Source organism: Danio rerio, chromosome 4 (assembly GCF_052040795.2).
Source record: "Danio rerio strain M-AB ecotype USA chromosome 4, GRCz13ab, whole genome shotgun sequence".
Classification (NCBI taxonomy): domain Eukaryota; kingdom Metazoa; phylum Chordata; class Actinopteri; order Cypriniformes; family Danionidae; genus Danio; species Danio rerio.
In genome coordinates this window covers 22,918,805-22,935,674 of record NC_141024.2, presented here as the reverse complement: position 1 = coordinate 22,935,674, position 16,870 = coordinate 22,918,805, and the positions used below count along the sequence as shown (strand labels likewise).

Here is a 16,870-nt window from a genome sequence, read left to right as displayed (position 1 = left end):
CCAGTAATAATGATAACAATACAATTTGGCATTCATTATTATTCAAAAGAATAAATTCTTTAGTCAAGAAAAGGGAAAAAAAATCATTGTTTGGCCTTTGGACGTTTTCTTAATGTTCTTGTTTGTAAGTATTTGTCTTATAAATATGAACTTTTGGTCGACTACATGAACACCCCTTCGCTCTGCCCCATATGTTCACACTGCAGGTTTTCACAGTTGTGATTTTGTGCTTTGTGTCTGTCTGAATGTAACAGATGACAGTCTGGTTTGACCCACTGAGGCCGGCAGCATTGACTATATTTCTTTAGGGCACGGAGAAGTAAACACTGACAACATTAGTTTCTCATTACCCACATACATGCTTACTGGATCAATGAGCCATTACAAATACAAATGGACTTTTTATTGCTAACCGCCAATACTCGTTTCCATTTCATAAAGGATGTTTAGAAACTCGAATGAAACATCCATTCCAATCTCAGCTGTATCAAACAATTCAAATGGTTTCAAATGAATTATTAAGGCTATGTTTGTTCCACTGCGTATACAAAACCTAACACAATTTTTTTAAATTCTTCTCCAAGGCATCCATATTAAACTGGCAGTGTTCACCCCATGTAAACAGTCAGAAAGCAAATCACAGCTTCATCAGCACTGAATTAATTAGATTCATATCAAAGTCATGTCATAGTAAAAGAAAAAGACACTTAAAGATAAACTGGACAGTTCACTTAAAAATGACACATTTACTCTACCTCAAGTGGTCCCAAACATTTGAGTTTCTGGTCAATACAAAAAGATATTTAGAAAAATGTTTAAAACTGGCAGCCATTGACATCCATAGTAGGAAAAAATATATTATTTAAAGTGACAGTTCACCCAAAAATGACAATTCTCTTACAATTTCCTCACCTTTCACTTGTTCTCAGCCCATTTGATTTTCTTTCTTCTGTTGAACACAAAAGAAGACATTTTAAAAAAGCTTAAAACCTGTAATCATTGACACCCACTATATTTGTTTTTCCCACTATGGATCTCAATGGTTACAAGATTCAAGCTTTCTTTAAAATATCTTAACCGAAGAAAGAATCTCATGTAAGTTTATAACCACTTGATAGTGAGTAAATGGCAAGTAAATGGATACAGTTTTTGAATATATTTTAAAATACCTTGTTTGTGTTCAACAGGAAAAAATAAGGTCAAACAGATTTAAAACAAGTGAAGTGGTGGCATGTGTAAAAATAACAGAATTTTCAATTTTGGGTGAACTATCCCTTTAAGTACTTCCAGTCAAATCTTCCCATCTGTTTTGGCTCTTATAACTTATTTGCGCTTTCAAATTCAAACTTGGCACCACAGGCATTTTCAGACCTATTTAAGCTTCAGCCCCTCTAAAAATCTGCTGCCGGTGTCCTTAAAAATCTCATTATGTAATCTTTTTTTTTCACATTTGCTGAAAACTGAGGCTACAGTGAGATATTTGAGGTTATTCCTCTCCAAAACTACAGCCAAATACACCACTGTTACTCAAAGACTACTGACAAATGCCGATTTAATTGGTTCATTAAAAAATGTCAGTCGAGCAAAAGCACTGCGGCTCACATTTAACAAGTAATAATGCTCTGATCCACAATCATATTTTATCTTCGGAGATTGGGCTGATCCAATTTATTAGAATTAAATTTCATGAGGCATCCAAGAATCAATTTTTTAGCATTTTTATGACATTATTATTATTATTATTATTATTATTATTATTTAGTGGTGGTGGTGGTAGTAGTAGTAGTATCGGTATCAGTATCATTAGTATTAATATTATTATTAATATACTTTCATCACTATCATTGCATCATTAATAGCCCAGGGGGTTGTTGCTTCATATTTAATTGATTGTACGGGACTACAGTATGTTGAAAAGCGCAGAAAAGCATTGTTTTCAGCTTTTTTGATGAATAGATAATTCAGAGGAACAGCATCCATCTAAAATAGAAATGTTATTTTCTTCAACCTCCTTTTTAATCAATTTAAAGCATCTTTCTTAACTTTTTAATTACTACTTTTTTATCATACTGACTCCAAGCTTTTAAATCATATTAATTTATGGTTATAACAGAGTGTAATGTAATAAATATTTAATTAATAAATATTTAATTAATATTCATATCATCAGAAAATATAAAAAATGTTATATATATATATATATATATATATATATATATATATATATATATATATATATATATATATATATATATATATATATATATATAATATAATTGATTGTCCATCGATTTGCGTGATTTCTAAAGAATTGTGTGCTTTATGTAATAATGCTTAAAAAATTAAAAAAATTTGCCTCTGAAATCACAGGAATACATTATACATTCAATATTAACATCGCTATTATTTTGTTTTATTTGTTTGAACATTTATTTGTAAAAGAGGCGCTTGGACAATCAATTAAACTTCTCCTTTTTGAATTCTCAGGAGGAGGGGAAGAAAACAAACATAGGGTTCTAGAAATGACATAAGGTAAGGGTGAGTAAAGGATGACAGAACTGTTGTAAATAAACAGCTATAAGAATGATTATGGAGGGCAGTAGGAACATCATGTGTCAGTGCGCTCCGACAGCTGCACACAGGCCACCTCTGACAGTAATTTGTCCACAACTGTGAGTCCTTGAGTCCTTGAGGCCAGGCACAAAAATAGACAACCTCTGTCTTTATCCTTTCAGTAAAAAATAAAATGTTTACAGAACACTTGACAATTTGAGAAATTTAGCTGGATATGTTTAGTACATTTTCTCCAGAGGTACATTTCTCCTTTCCAACAGCAAATACATAAAATCCAAGGTTGGTCACTCCTGGAAATGTATCAAACTAATGGAACCCTGGAGTTTCAGCTCAAAATACAAAATCATTTATGATAGCTTGAAGCAAATTTTCCCCTATTTGCAAGTAAGCATTTTTGTTTGTTAATTTATTAAAATGCAAATGAGCTGCTGGTTTCTTGAAGAGGGTGGAGCCTTTTCACACTATTCTGACTTTCCAGAATCAACAAAAAGTGTGTATGATATCAATTTTCTGCTAAAAGTATTGAGGTTACTGATCAAATAATAACCATAAATAAAAAATGTAAAATGTAAAAAGTTATAATGCAAAAAATAATTACAAAATTATTAAGAATAAGAAACAACACTAGCTACGTTTCTATCCACCTATTTTATGCACATTTTAGATATACACACACAAAAAAATTGTTGATGGAAACACCAAAACATGCATCAATTTTTAAAAATATGCATAAAAAACTTAGCACATAACTGAGTAGGAATTTTTTTTATTCGATAAGATGTGCATTACCTACAATGGAAACACTTACTGAACAAATTTCAGTATACACATTAAAAAAATTTGATTTTGTTATTAGAGATCATGTGACTATAAAAGTGTGTGTAAATGGACAAACCAGCCGGCTGAGCACATTGTAAAGCATCTGAAACCTTAACCGTTTTTATCATCTTTATCGTCTTTTAACTGTCTTTAACGGCTTTAACCATTTCAGTATTAGTGTTATTATATTATTAACTACCTCCAGAATTGTCACAACTTCAAACGCCACCATGTGTTCATTACGTGTCCGCAAGCATATTGTCTTCTGAGGCGCAAGTCAATAATAAAGAGAAGAATGACACAGCTTCTCTTACTGCAGCAAATTCTGTTTTTACACTGGATATTTGGCGCCAGTTAATCAGGAAGTGACGACTTTGTTCTCTTTGACTCATTGGTTGGAAACACTACTTTATTTGCATATGTTTTATGCAATATTCCAGTTTTGTGCATAATTTGCATTTTTGAATGATGGAAACATAGCTATTGTCTTAAGGATTAAAAGATAACAAGCATAAATGATTTTTTAATTATTTATTACATTGCACAAATCTATAACCTTATTTCAGAGTTCCAAATTTCAAACAAAATCTGTTTTTCTGCTCATATTTTGTTTTTATTTTTGTGTGTGCTTACAGTCTTACAGCTAAATTTATATGCTATAGAAAAATATTAAATACAAATTTAAAAAGAGGAAAAATCAAGAGAAGCAAAAAAATTAAGAAAATGTAGCCTTTTTTGCAATATTTTGCTTGAATTTAATTGCATTATTTTTCAATTTCTAAATATGTTTGGAGACTAGAATATTATTTCAATAAATTAATCTGTTTAATAAATCTGTTTTGTTTAAATGCACCAAAATACATTGCCAATATTCACTGAAAAATGGATACAAATATTCATTTTCAAAATGGGGTATACTTTATTATGCTGAGCACTGTATATATATCCTCAGACTTTATTAAAATGGTTATGGAGTCTGAACTATATGGAAAAGGTAAACTTCCAAATACTAGGATAAGTAAATTGAGGATATTAATGAAAAAATCTAATTTTTAAGCTAAAGCCTCAAACAAAAGTGATGTGCTTTTCACATTTCATATATTCTACACCCTAATGCAAGTTTTCACAGCACAACACAACCAAACCCAGCTCTCCGAGGCCCTAAAACAGTGCATCTTCAAAGAAAACCTCTTTAAAAATATCAAGGACACGTTCAGCTTTGGTCGGCAAGGGAAAAATAAACTGACTAAGCCAATCTGCGGTTGTTTTTCTCTTTACAGGAGAAAAAAGACACATCCAGTGCTTGGGCTCATTTTCTCATCATGCTCAACTGTTTAATTTAAGGATAACAAAATGGTCCACATTATTTATTTATTTAATATAATTCCTCTGTGAATTCACTGAATGGCTAGCGGGTCTGATTTTTAAAGAGTTTTTCTGAAAGCATCACATTTGGGAGATGCACTAAAAGAACTTCCCAGCAGTGATCTAGTGGATGGCAGTGTAAACTAATGGTTCATTACTCTGTTTTTTTATTAAAATTTCTTAAATTCTTTGATGGGGAATTGCACATTCACAGAATGATATCAGATCTATTTAATTATCTTTTTAGATGCAAAGAATCATAAATTTGGTAAATCTATTGTTTAAAAAAAGAGATAATAGGTAATCTATCAAACATACTGTGTCTGAAAATAAGTCATTTCGACTACATCCTGAAAATGTAAAAAATTTTCTTTGTGTAGAAATAAAAACATTAATATGATAAACATATATATCACATTTTGAATAATTTACATTTATATTGTCATTATATTGCCACACGTATTGGTCTTTGGATGTTCTTAACAATAAATATGATTGTTGAAAAGTTTGGGATTTTTTACAAATGTTTATTTAAAGAAATTAATGAATTATTCAGCAAGGATGCATTAATTCGACAAAAGTAACAGCAAAAACATTTATATTGTACAAAAGCTTTCTACTGTAGATCAATGCAGTTCTTTCTAATCATAAGAAACAAAACAGCAGCTTATTATTTTTATTATTATTATTATTTACAATATTATTATTATGTTAATTATTAAAATAAATGTTTAAGTATTTAAATACTTTCTAAAGTATAATGTGACACAATACCGAGGTAATGATATTTAACTGAATATTTAACTCTGCCAACACAATAATAAATAGCATTTTCAAATATGTTAAAATAAACAGCAGTTATTTAAAAATTGTATTTACCATGCTTTGGGTATTAAATTGTTGTTCTCCATCAAAAACCCTGAATTATGTATTTGTGTTTGTACAAACTTCCTGATTTCCAGCCTTACACATTATGCTCCTGTCAACCTATACATCAGTAGTCACGGTAAAACCTACAAATTATGCCCAGTCACTCACCTGCTGCCAGCTGCATCCACCCACAGATCTTATACACAGTGGCTGTGCTGCAGAAGAAGAAGAGGGCGAAGCAGCCGATGCATGAGAGGACCAGCACCATGGACATCCCAATGAAGAAGGACGCCGCTTTGAAGGCGCTGGATGGGATTGAGCCAAACTCAGTGAAGCTCCCCTGGCACGTCAGGTCCCGGGACATCCCGCTCCCTATGCAGTAGTGAAAGAGGCCGAAGTAGCCAGCCTGTGGTGTGTCCATGCCATCCCCGATCCAGTAGGGCTGAACGAAACATACTACGTTGACTATTGCGAAGAGGGTGGTGAAAATGGCCCACAGGACCCCGATGGCACGAGAGTTCCTGACGTAGTTGGTCTGGTAGATCTTGGCGGCCTCTGTGGCTGGGAGCATTGCTGCAGGTGTGCCAGATAGATGGATTCAGAAGTTTATGGATTCAAGTATAGGACTCAGGTCCTCTTTACCCTGTATTTACACTGGATTCAGTTTGCTGGTCCTCAATCTGTATATTTAGAGGTCCTACTTGGATTGAGACTGGATTATCTAAATTTAATCTAGAAATAGGATTCAGTTTGTAGATTCAAACCAAACTCTGATCCGATCTGGATTTAGTTCAGATGTAGGTCCTTTATGGATTCAGTCTGGATTAGGTTCCTTTCTGGATTATATCTAGAGCCAAGCTCTAAATTCTGAATTCAAATTTAGGTCTTCTTTGGATTCAGACTCAATTTAAAAATTGCTCTAGAATAACTCTAGATGTAATTTCAGCCTTCATTTAGATCCAATGTGGATTCAAATTGTACTCAAATCCTTTGTGGATTTTGACTGGATTGAAGCTGGATTTTGCTCTGATTTTTTTATCTTGATTTATCTGGATTCAGTTTTAACTGCACTCGGGTCCGTCAGGATTCAAATGTAGTCCAGATTTAGATCCTTTATGGATTCAGTGTGGATGCAAAAAATTATCCAGAATCTGGATTCAGCTCAGATTTAGCTCCTTTATGGATTTATTGTGGATTCAGATTTAATCTGAATTTATTCCTAATCTGGTCCTTTTTGGATTCGGTGTGGATTCAGACCCTGTCTGGATTTAGTCCCAATCTGGTCCTTTTCAGATGCAGCTTGGATTCAGATCCTATCTGGATTCAGTCCAGGTCCAGCTCATCTGTAGTTTCAGTGTAGACTCTCTCCTTTCTGCATTTAGTTTGGACTTTTGGTCCTCTGTATATTCAATCCGGACTTGGTTGTTGCCTGGGGTGCCAGCTAAACTCAAGTATAGACAGAACAGCTCACAGATGTCGCGACAGACTAAGCAGTTTTGGTGCCAGATGTCACAGTGATTCGTTCAGCGTGGATGTGGCAGTCTGTCCGTGACTCCAATGATGTTCTCTTCCAGCTCTCCTCTCATTCAGTGTCTGTGCATCCGCATCATTCAGCCAAGCAATCTCATTAAGGTGAATAATCACACTCGGGACAGCATAAAAATAATGACTAAACTCATAGGAAAACACTGCTCATATGACGACGACGCATTCCAGCGCATCATAGATAATATTCCCAACGCAAATGTCAGTATGAATACTTAATGATGACCCGAATAAATTAATGCTTGGATGGTGTGCGAATGAGACATATATATACTAAAGGGTACATTTATATAAGCAATAATCTACCTTGTACAGTCCAAATGGTCGTTTCCACGAGGCTACTATGGGAAAAGACTGATTTTCCGTGATCAGTCTCGCCGTGCTGTTGCGTTCAACAGAAATAACGGATGCTGGGATGACGACACTTGCACTGCATCATATTTTGCGTGTCCATTCTTCTCAGATTTACACGCACAGACAGTTGCAACACGCAAATGTCGCTCTCCTCTCGGCTTCTGGCTTAACGGCGCACCACTGCTCCATCCGATTTAATCCTGCGCGCACATCTCGGAGCAAGAAAACCCACTGCACCTGACCAAAGTGATGTCGACTCAGTGCAAAAAAGCAGGGATGAAAAGATTCATTCCGCGCGTGTGGTTGTCAATGAGGCGCGCTCGAGCGAACAGCGCAGATTTCAGGCACACCCGAATATTCAGTCTGCGTCTGTCACTCCCGTCCGCATAGCAGATACAGGAGAGATTCAGAAAAGAGACGCTGGCATGACTCTGTGATCAAACAGAGTCCGATATAAAATTGTATCCAAAATCGTTTTTGTGTCTCTGTGAGTTTCGCGAGAATTATGACCAAAGATTCTCCGATTCAAACGTTATAAAAAATTAATTTAAGAGCAACTGCCAAGAACTACATATCCCAGAGTACCGTATCCGGAAGTGACGCATGCGGCTTGTGACGTATGTTGCGACTTGAGCGGGGAAACTGATGTGAAGTTTACCGTGCAGGAAGAAAGCTGAAAATATATAACCAAAAATTGTAATGTCTTTCTGCTGATACACAACTTGCTCGAGTATCAGGTTTTTATGTTTCTTGTTGTTACTGGTTTTTGCTTAAAAGTGTTATGTTTAGGGCTTTGCTAGTTTGACCACGTGTGAATATCTCTCAGTATAGGTTCTAGCAGTTATGGTTATTAATCTTCAATAATGAACGCATCATTTTTAATAATGCGATATCTAATCTACATCTAGGTTTTGCATTTAAGTTTGTTCAAACACCTGTGTGCGCTCAAGGTTTTAAACCGAGCTTTTTATCATCTGTAGTTTTTATCACTTTACTAAATGCATGTGTTTTGCTGTGATCAGAGGATGCCTGTAACTCTGCAGTGTCCCGGTTATCCTGAAGACACACTGCGCACCCTTGCTGAAAAACTGCCATGCAGGGAGACACAGGTGACGTCACTGCTGTCACTCATGGGGCAGGTAAGTTAAATGGCAGAATATGTAATTTTCTATTGGTTTACTCAAAATACTGATTGGAGGAAACTTTTGGTATTACCTAATAAATATTTAATTACAAATAAAATCAAAGAAATCTCATTTAAGATAGTACACTAATTTTACCCTGTTAAGCATTTTTTTTAACCAGATGTATTAAAAAAATGGATGTCAATTGTTTTGCTCATCTCACCCAGAAACAGTACCTTATATTTTCTGGCATTGTCAATACACAAAACTGTTATGGGGGAAGGTATCTAAATTTATAAACGATTAAGTGCTGTCAAATTTTCTTTTACTGTATGAATATGTTATTTTTGGTTTAACCATGATAAGAAGTTGGAAAATGAAGCTTATGTTATGTATCGATATTATGTATGTCATCGATGTTAATTTAGCAATCAGAAACCTCTGTTTTAGTGGTACTTAAAGAACTAAATATTTATATAAATACCATTAAGGGAAGTACTAACAAAATAGCTGTTTAAACCGTGTATTTGTTTGACACTTTTAAGTTAATGTGAGTTAGCAAGGCCTAGCATTATTTAATTGTAATATTTTTTAAGCCTTTTCTATTATTTTATTTCATTTAGTTTTTTTATTATTTTAATACCTCTGGCATTGTTTTGTTTGTATCGTTCTTGCAATAATAATAATAAAAAAGTTAAATGGCAGAATTATTATTTTTTGTTATAGTTTACTTTATACTTAACTGTTGTTTATGTTCTTGTAATAAATTATAGAAATAATAAAAACAATCAAATGTAAAAAAAAACACCATTATAAACTGTAGAAGAAATGTAATAATAATGCAACTTAATGTAAATATGAAAGTAAATATACATAAACATACTACAATATATAAATAATTACATATATGTATAGAAGCTACATATATATAATTAACAATTACTGAACTAAAATCAATTGAAGAAGTGTACTATAATAGCTTACTTAAAATGACGTATTATATATAAAACGGCAATAAAAATAGTTCAAGAACTAATTGGTGCAATAACACTGCTTTTTTAAATTATGACAAATGAAAACAGTTAATGTTTTAATTGTTCTGACCAATTTCATTTTTTGAAAACAAACAAAAAAAATCTTTATGTAAATGACAAAAAAAGTTTGTGATGCTATAACCTTTTACCATGTTCATTAAAAGCTCACATGATTTTAAAAACTGAATAAAAAATAATATTTCATGATTTCTTTATATATATATATATATATATATATATATCTATCTCACATGCACATAAATATGAAAAGTGTATTTAAAATAGTTCTTAAAAAAACACTCTTGTTCAATTTGTCTTAATGCTGCACACTGGCATTGTTGCATTATATAGTGACAGTTGTGATATGTCACATGTTCGTTGTTAACTTGAATTGTGGTTATTCTGTTGATTAACAGCCAGATCACTACAGCTATCCTTCAGTTTTCATCTATGGGCACAGAGCAACGGGAAAGAGTCATGTGGTGCTCACCATCATGAAGGATCTGGAGGTAAGATAATGAAAAAGGATTATATGGAAACCCGAGTTTCCATATAACTGGAGAAGTCCTCATTTATGCAGGTGAAGAAGCACATTACATCACTTTTGCCTAGATATCCCCCCCACCTCCCATATTGACAATCAATGCTGCTAAGCTATAAGTCAGAATCAGGCTGCAGATGTCGTGTATGATGGGCACAGACTAATGCTTTGTTATCAGAGGATATCAAAGTAAGTCAAACAGGTTTTTTGATTTCGAGCTGAACTTGTTTATTTGTTTTTCATTAGTAATGCATCTGTTAGAAGTGATGTTTATGTTTTTGCTAGGGCCATCACAGTTATGAAATCTGTCTGACGATTAATAGCTTTGAGGATTAATTGTCTGTTTTGGGACTTATGGAAATCTAATATTAGTGCTGTTAAGCAATTGCATACAAAAAAAGGTTTTTATTTACTTAATTTTGTTTGTGCTTTGTCCATTTAATAAGTATATATAAATAAGTTCAGTTCAGCATGAGGCCTCTATCTTTAGCGATTTAGTAATTGATCATTTATCAATCACAATATAAACTATATATAAACTATATATAACTATATATAAAAATAATAAACATAGGATGATTTGTTTTTAACAAAACTACTTCAATTTAAAAAATCCATTTAGTGTTTTTCTGCCTTCATTTTAGGTTTCTTGAGTAAACATGTTTAGTGTCAGAAGTGAAAGACAATGGCTGTATTTTGGTGTTGTGTGTGTTTTGCAGCTTCCTCATGCTTCAGTGGACTGTGTGGAGTGCGTGTCCGCTGGACTGCTGTTTTACCAGGTGTTGTCCGCCCTTTTCGGACCAGATTCAGCTGCTTTGCTTCCGCGTTGTCCGTCTTTGTCAGATTTTGTACGCCTGTACAAACAGATGAGCTCCAACACACCTGCCACACAGACACGCTATATAGTGAGTTTTCATTCTAATATTTAACATTCAATGGTTTTGCTTATGTTTGGAGATTTGTCAGTATTTTGGTGTTATTATTAGGGCTATGCAATACACACACACACACACACACACATACTGTATACATTATGTATATATATACATAATTATCAAAATATTGCAGATGTATATATTGCAGTATACATGCCACAGTGTGCATATTATCAGTAATTATTAATAAAAATATTATCAGTTATCTAGATTTGCCATTCATAGATGTTTTGTGTTTTTATTATATATTTTTTAAACTACTGATAACATGTTTTTTTTTTATTTCAAATGATAATATTATTATCATTTGCATAATTTATTTGCAGAAAAAGACAACAGTTGAGTATAAATAATTAATATTTTTAGATCATTTTTAGTCATATTTTCGCCAACATTTGGTTAAATAAAATATATAGAATATTACATGTTGACCGCCTAAAAGGTGTCTTATTTTTTCCACACTTTTGTTTGTTTTATGCCATTGATGTTAAAGATAACATATACTGTAAGTTATTAAATGTCTCTGTAGGTTCTGGACCGAGCTGAACGCATAAGAGATATGGATTTCAGCCTGCTTCCTGCTCTTCTGCGCCTACAGGAACTGGTACACACACACACACACACACACACACACTCAATTTTGCTAATGCTTTACTATAACAGGGTTACAATCTCATCCATTTATAAAGAGGCCAATGCTTAATAAGAGCCACAAATTTTGTTAGAATAGAGTACATGTGGAAATATAATAACTTCCCATCATTGATGCATTTTCTATCTGTTGCAGGTAAATGATAATGTGACCATTATCTTACTCAGCGAAATAGTGTGGGAAAAGTTTCGTCCTAACACCGGCTGCTTTGAACCTCTGCTTTTTCATTTCCCAGATTACAGTAAAGGTGAGTGGCAGATTTTGATTATGCAATAAAGAGCTTTGTTTTTACTATATTATGTAATTGTACCACAAAATAAAAGTGTTTTATAAACATGACTAAAGATCAGATTTGTCAATTTATGTTTTATGTAACTAAGAACCTTCTACTTGAAACATCAAATTTGTGATGGGATTAAACTAGAACGGGCATTTGAGGGCTTTTGTAAAACCGTTTGTGCTTTCTCAATATAATCACAATGAGGTGAGTTTTAATACAGGTTGCAAACAAGGACAAGGACACTGTTAATATTTGGATGGGTGTTTGAAACACTCTGAAAACTTCTGTTTTCTGGTTTCCACAGTGGAGCTTGTGCAGATTCTGTCAAAGGATCATCACCCATCCTACACACCTGAGCTCTACGCCTCCTACATAAACATCTTGCTGGGGGTTTTCTTCTCGGTGTGCAGGGATCTAAGGGAGCTCAGGCACCTGGTGAGATCATCCATCCCTTTAAATTGTCTAGGTCTATAAACGGAGCAGTTGATGTGTAGCAGTTTTTATGATGTTGCAGGTAGAGAGTAAAACTTTCTCTTTTTTGCATCTTTCACTGCTTCATAAAGGACAGAATTGAGCAAGTTCTACTAAACTGCCTAATATTCTAAAATACACTCTTAATTTTTGTTTAAACAGGCTATGCTGAACTTTTCCAAGTTCTGTGAACCTTTGGAGAAAGGAGAAGGTAAACACAGCTATGCATACAGTTGAAGTCAGAATTATTACCTCCTGAATTATTAGCACCCCTGTTTATTTTTTCCCTAATTTCTGAGAGGATTTTTTCCACACATTTATAAACATAATAGTTTTAATAACTCATTTCTAATAACTGATTTATTTTATCTTTGCCATGATGACAGTAAATGATATTTTACCAGAAATTTTTCAAGATGCTAGTATTCAGCTTAAAGTTAACTTTAAAGGGTTACCTAGGCAGGTAATTAGGTAAGTAATTGTCTAATGATGGTTCTGTAAACTATCGAAAAAATATATATAGCTTAAAGGGGCTAATAATTTTGACCTTAAAATTGTTTTTTAAAAAAAGAAAAAAATATTTTATTCTAGCTGAAAAAAGCAAATAAGACTTTCTCCAGAAGAGAAAATATTATCAGACATACTGTGAAAATTCCCTTGCTTTGTTAAACATCATTTGGGAAATATTTAAAAAAGAAAAAAATCAAAGGGGGGCTAATAATTCTGGACTTTAACTGTACATTTAATAATATATTTATTTATTTTCTGACTTTCTTGACTTATTTACTTTATTTATTTAAGGGCATAGTTCAGGGGTGTCCAAACTCAGTCCTGCAGAGTTTAGCTCCAACTTGCTTCAACACCCCTGCCAGAAAGTTTTTAGGACATCTAGTAAGAGCTTTATTAGCTGCTTCAGGTTTGTTTGATTAGGGTTAGATCTAAACTCTCCAGGACACCGACCCTCTATGACCGAGTTTAAACACTGCTGGCATAGTACAAACCCAATGTTAACTCAACAACCAAAGCTTCAAAAAAATACTTGTCTGTCACAATTATGGCTGCATGATTCTGGCTAGAATGACAATGACAATTTTTTTTCTTTGCTTAAAATGAAGATCACAATTTTCTCATGATTCAGTAGATGTAAAATGAAGATTCACATCAGTAGGCTATTATTATTCTCAAACATATAGTAAAACAACACTAATAATATTAAGCCTACAGTATGTGTAACTCTACTATTGGTCAAAATGCAAACTTTTGTACAGACTTGGTATTGTGGACTTGAATAAACTTTAAATTTCTCCTGGTTATTAATGTGTAATAAAGTGATTACATCAGAATACAAGTATTCATAATTCTGAAGTTGAATTATTATGTTTGAGACATATGCTTGCAATCTGTCATTGACAACATTTTTTTTGGTAAAATTACCAGATTCCTTTAGTAGTTATACTGCTGCTGTTAAATGTTTTTCTCATGCACAACACCCTGTGTTTGATATGAAAAAAAAATCAAATGTTTGTCGTAAACATAACTCTAAAATGCGATATGATCGTTTAATTGATATGCTCTCTTTCTGTGTCACTTTAACTGCAGAGTGGTAAACGCGTAGTTCACGGTTAATTGGCTGAATCTTAAAAATGCTGGATTAAGATCGTGTTGTAGGGGGTTGAATCAAGATCACAATCTTTTTTTTTTTTTTTTTTTTTTTTTGGATTAATCGTGCAGCCCTAGTCACATTTTTATCAAAAACTGATACTCGATGGCAATATGGCACCTGGTACATATTTCTAAATGTTGCACTTGACCAAATCTAAACGCATATCATTAAAATAAGTCAAGATTTGTCCACAAATTGTCAGTACTGAACCAGGGCGTTGTTTGTTTCACAGTCAAAAGAACACGAGAAACTGAAAACAACAGCATTATCGAAGTAGGCAATAATCATCTTGTAATCATCTTATTTTTTGTTTTTTTCAGCCAAAGAGAGTGATATCCACAAGTTATGGAAGAACATCGAGCCCCATCTGCATAGAGCCATGCAGACAGTTTACCTCCGAGAGGTGTCCAGGTCTGTGCAGTTCATGTATGGTGTTTGAGGTTGAGTTTGTGTGTCATCAGGCACTGAATGTTTGTGTTTTTGGGTTTTCTGCTATTAGTGTACAGTGGGAGCAGCAGCAGATGGACGAGAAGGAGGCCACAGCTCTCAGAGGTACACACACACAATCACACACTCTGCATGTTCAGACAGGACAGCAGAGGCCTCAGTCGTGCCCTCATGGACCATCTGCTGGCATCTCACAGGCGTATTGGAAATTGGGTCCACTGCTTTTCCTGCATAGAGTGCCAAGATTTGTACTTCTATTGGCCCTCACATTAGCCGATGGGCTGCCCTGATGAGTCATATTTCACTATCAGTGCATTAACATACACATCAATATTTCAATATTAACATATTAGGACAATATAATATGGATTTACAGTGTAAGAGTTTTTATTGAAGTAGTTATTATTTAAACAAATTCATTGAAGTGGAGTTTCCTATTTTAGTTGTATTATGGAAATGCAGTATAGACACAGATTTTAATCACACTACATTTTTTGCTACATTTTGCGACAGGATGAAAGCATGGCAGTGGCCAGCAGTTTAATGGCATTGAACAAGAATTTGTATCTGCCACCATCTGTTTGTATGTATAGTATGACAATTAATCAACTGCATTTTGAAGTTTGAAATGGGTATGATAAAAAAACAAACTATAAAATTCTGGAGGGAACATTGTATTGTGTTGCATGACACACAGTTTATTAAATCATTCAATTAATCTTTATTTCTATAGTGCTTTTTACACTGTAGATTGTTTCAAAGCAGCTTAACATAGATTAAGTTCTGGTAAATTGACACCAGTTGAATTCAGTAACATATAAAAAGAAATATTTTAATTTAATGGATTGCTATTCGTCAAATTAAAACAAAAATATGTTCCATTTGTTGATACCAGTCAATAAGAAGAGCATGTAGAAAATATTTATGCATTTTGTTTATTGGTGTTATTTATTGGCATAAGCTAAACTAACAAATTGAGACAGAAAAAATAAAGGAAAAAAAATAGATTAGACAAATTAATCTATTTATATTCAAATATTTAGATTTTTTATAATGTATAAAACAGCTGGAATACATCTACTATTTAACATTATGGCTTTATGGATAATGTTGAAGATTTGAAAGAGTTTTGTTGGCATTTTGTTCTGTCACTGAAGAAAGTTTGTAAAGGTGACTAAAAAAAACTTTGTTAATTTAAAAATTCCCTTTCTTTCCCTTCCCTTAGGTTTATCAGCACATGCTCACATAGAGCTGCCATATTACTCCAAGTTTCTGCTGATCGCTGCGTATCTGGCATCCTTTAACCCTGCGCGCACAGATCGACGCTTCTTCCTGAAAGTGAGGATATGATTTAAACTTAATGAATATTTTAATAAAGAATATATCTTCTGACCACTAAGAGCTTTTTTGTGTTTCAGAGTCATGGAAAAATCAAAAAGACTAATTTCTTGAAGAAACATGAAAAGGTATGGAGTTGCTAGTATTTTTCATGATCTATATTGTTTATTGCTGCCGTTCTTACAGGTTTAATTTATTTTTTCTGCTTTTTTTCTGCAGACTAGTAACCACCTGTTGGGACCGAAGCCTTTTCCTCTTGACCGACTGTTGGCCATTTTCTACAGTGTGGTCGATAGCAGAGTCGCTCCTACAGCCAGTATCTTCTCACAGGTAAATTAGTTGATTGGATGATGACATTTGGCATACAATTGTTTTATAAATAAAAAATGTTTTTGCAGAAATGTTCATTTCCGAAAAAAGCAATATGCAATTTGTTTTGTGGTTTTATGTACAATGTGGCAGCAATAGCTAAAAAAACAACTCTAAAGTTTTGGGAACATGTTAGACACTGGGTGGCAGTATTTCAACTTTTTTTATTTGTTTGTGTGTGGGTTTCTAGATCATTCATTCATTCATTTTCTTTTCGGCTTAGTCCCTTTATTAATCTGGGGTCGCCACAGCGGAATGAACCGCCAACTTATCCAGCATGTTTTTTACGCAACGGATGCCCTTCCATCCGCAATCCATCTCTTGGAAACATCCACACACACTTATTCACACACTCATACACTAAGGACAGTTTAGCCTACCCAATTCACCTGTACAGCATGTCTTTGGACTGTGGGGGAAACCGGAGCACCCGGAGGAAACCCACGCGAACGCAGGGAGACCAAGCAAACTCCACACAGAAACGCAGAG

At 33.8% G+C, this 16,870-nt stretch overlaps 2 protein-coding genes across 18 annotated transcripts in view; one reads left to right on the top strand and one right to left on the bottom strand.

Annotated features, from left to right (window-relative positions):
• Positions 1-6,207, bottom strand: part of lhfpl3 (LHFPL tetraspan subfamily member 3) — a 54,141-nt gene extending 47,934 nt beyond the window's left edge. The window contains exon 1 of the mRNA NM_001003444.1: positions 5,797-6,207. Within this exon, the coding sequence (NP_001003444.1) occupies positions 5,797-6,199 (403 nt within the window). The 5' untranslated portion in view covers positions 6,200-6,207. The remainder of the gene's footprint in view (positions 1-5,796) is intronic.
• orc5 (origin recognition complex, subunit 5) overlaps positions 1-16,870 on the top strand; it is a 70,457-nt gene that overhangs the window by 52,064 nt on the left and 1,523 nt on the right. For 8 of the 17 annotated variants that reach the window (XM_087246401.2, XM_087246403.2, XM_087246398.2 and 5 more), the window contains 13 exons: positions 2,488-2,532; positions 8,550-8,666; positions 10,102-10,194; positions 10,946-11,131; positions 11,691-11,765; positions 11,949-12,060; positions 12,398-12,528; positions 12,727-12,775; positions 14,548-14,638; positions 14,727-14,779; positions 15,900-16,012; positions 16,093-16,140; positions 16,232-16,342. In XM_087246401.2, coding sequence (XP_087102527.1) covers positions 8,553-8,666; positions 10,102-10,194; positions 10,946-11,131; positions 11,691-11,765; positions 11,949-12,060; positions 12,398-12,528; positions 12,727-12,775; positions 14,548-14,638; positions 14,727-14,779; positions 15,900-16,012; positions 16,093-16,140; positions 16,232-16,342 — 1,176 coding nt within the window. In that variant the 5' untranslated portion in view covers positions 2,488-2,532; positions 8,550-8,552. Of the gene's footprint in view, positions 1-2,487; positions 2,533-8,160; positions 8,353-8,549; positions 8,667-10,101; positions 10,195-10,945; positions 11,132-11,690; positions 11,766-11,948; positions 12,061-12,397; positions 12,529-12,726; positions 12,776-14,547; positions 14,639-14,726; positions 14,780-15,899; positions 16,013-16,092; positions 16,141-16,231; positions 16,343-16,870 lie in introns of those variants that run through there. The other 9 variants (XM_087246397.2, XM_087246409.2, XM_087246408.2 and 6 more) reach the window with 4 other exon arrangements.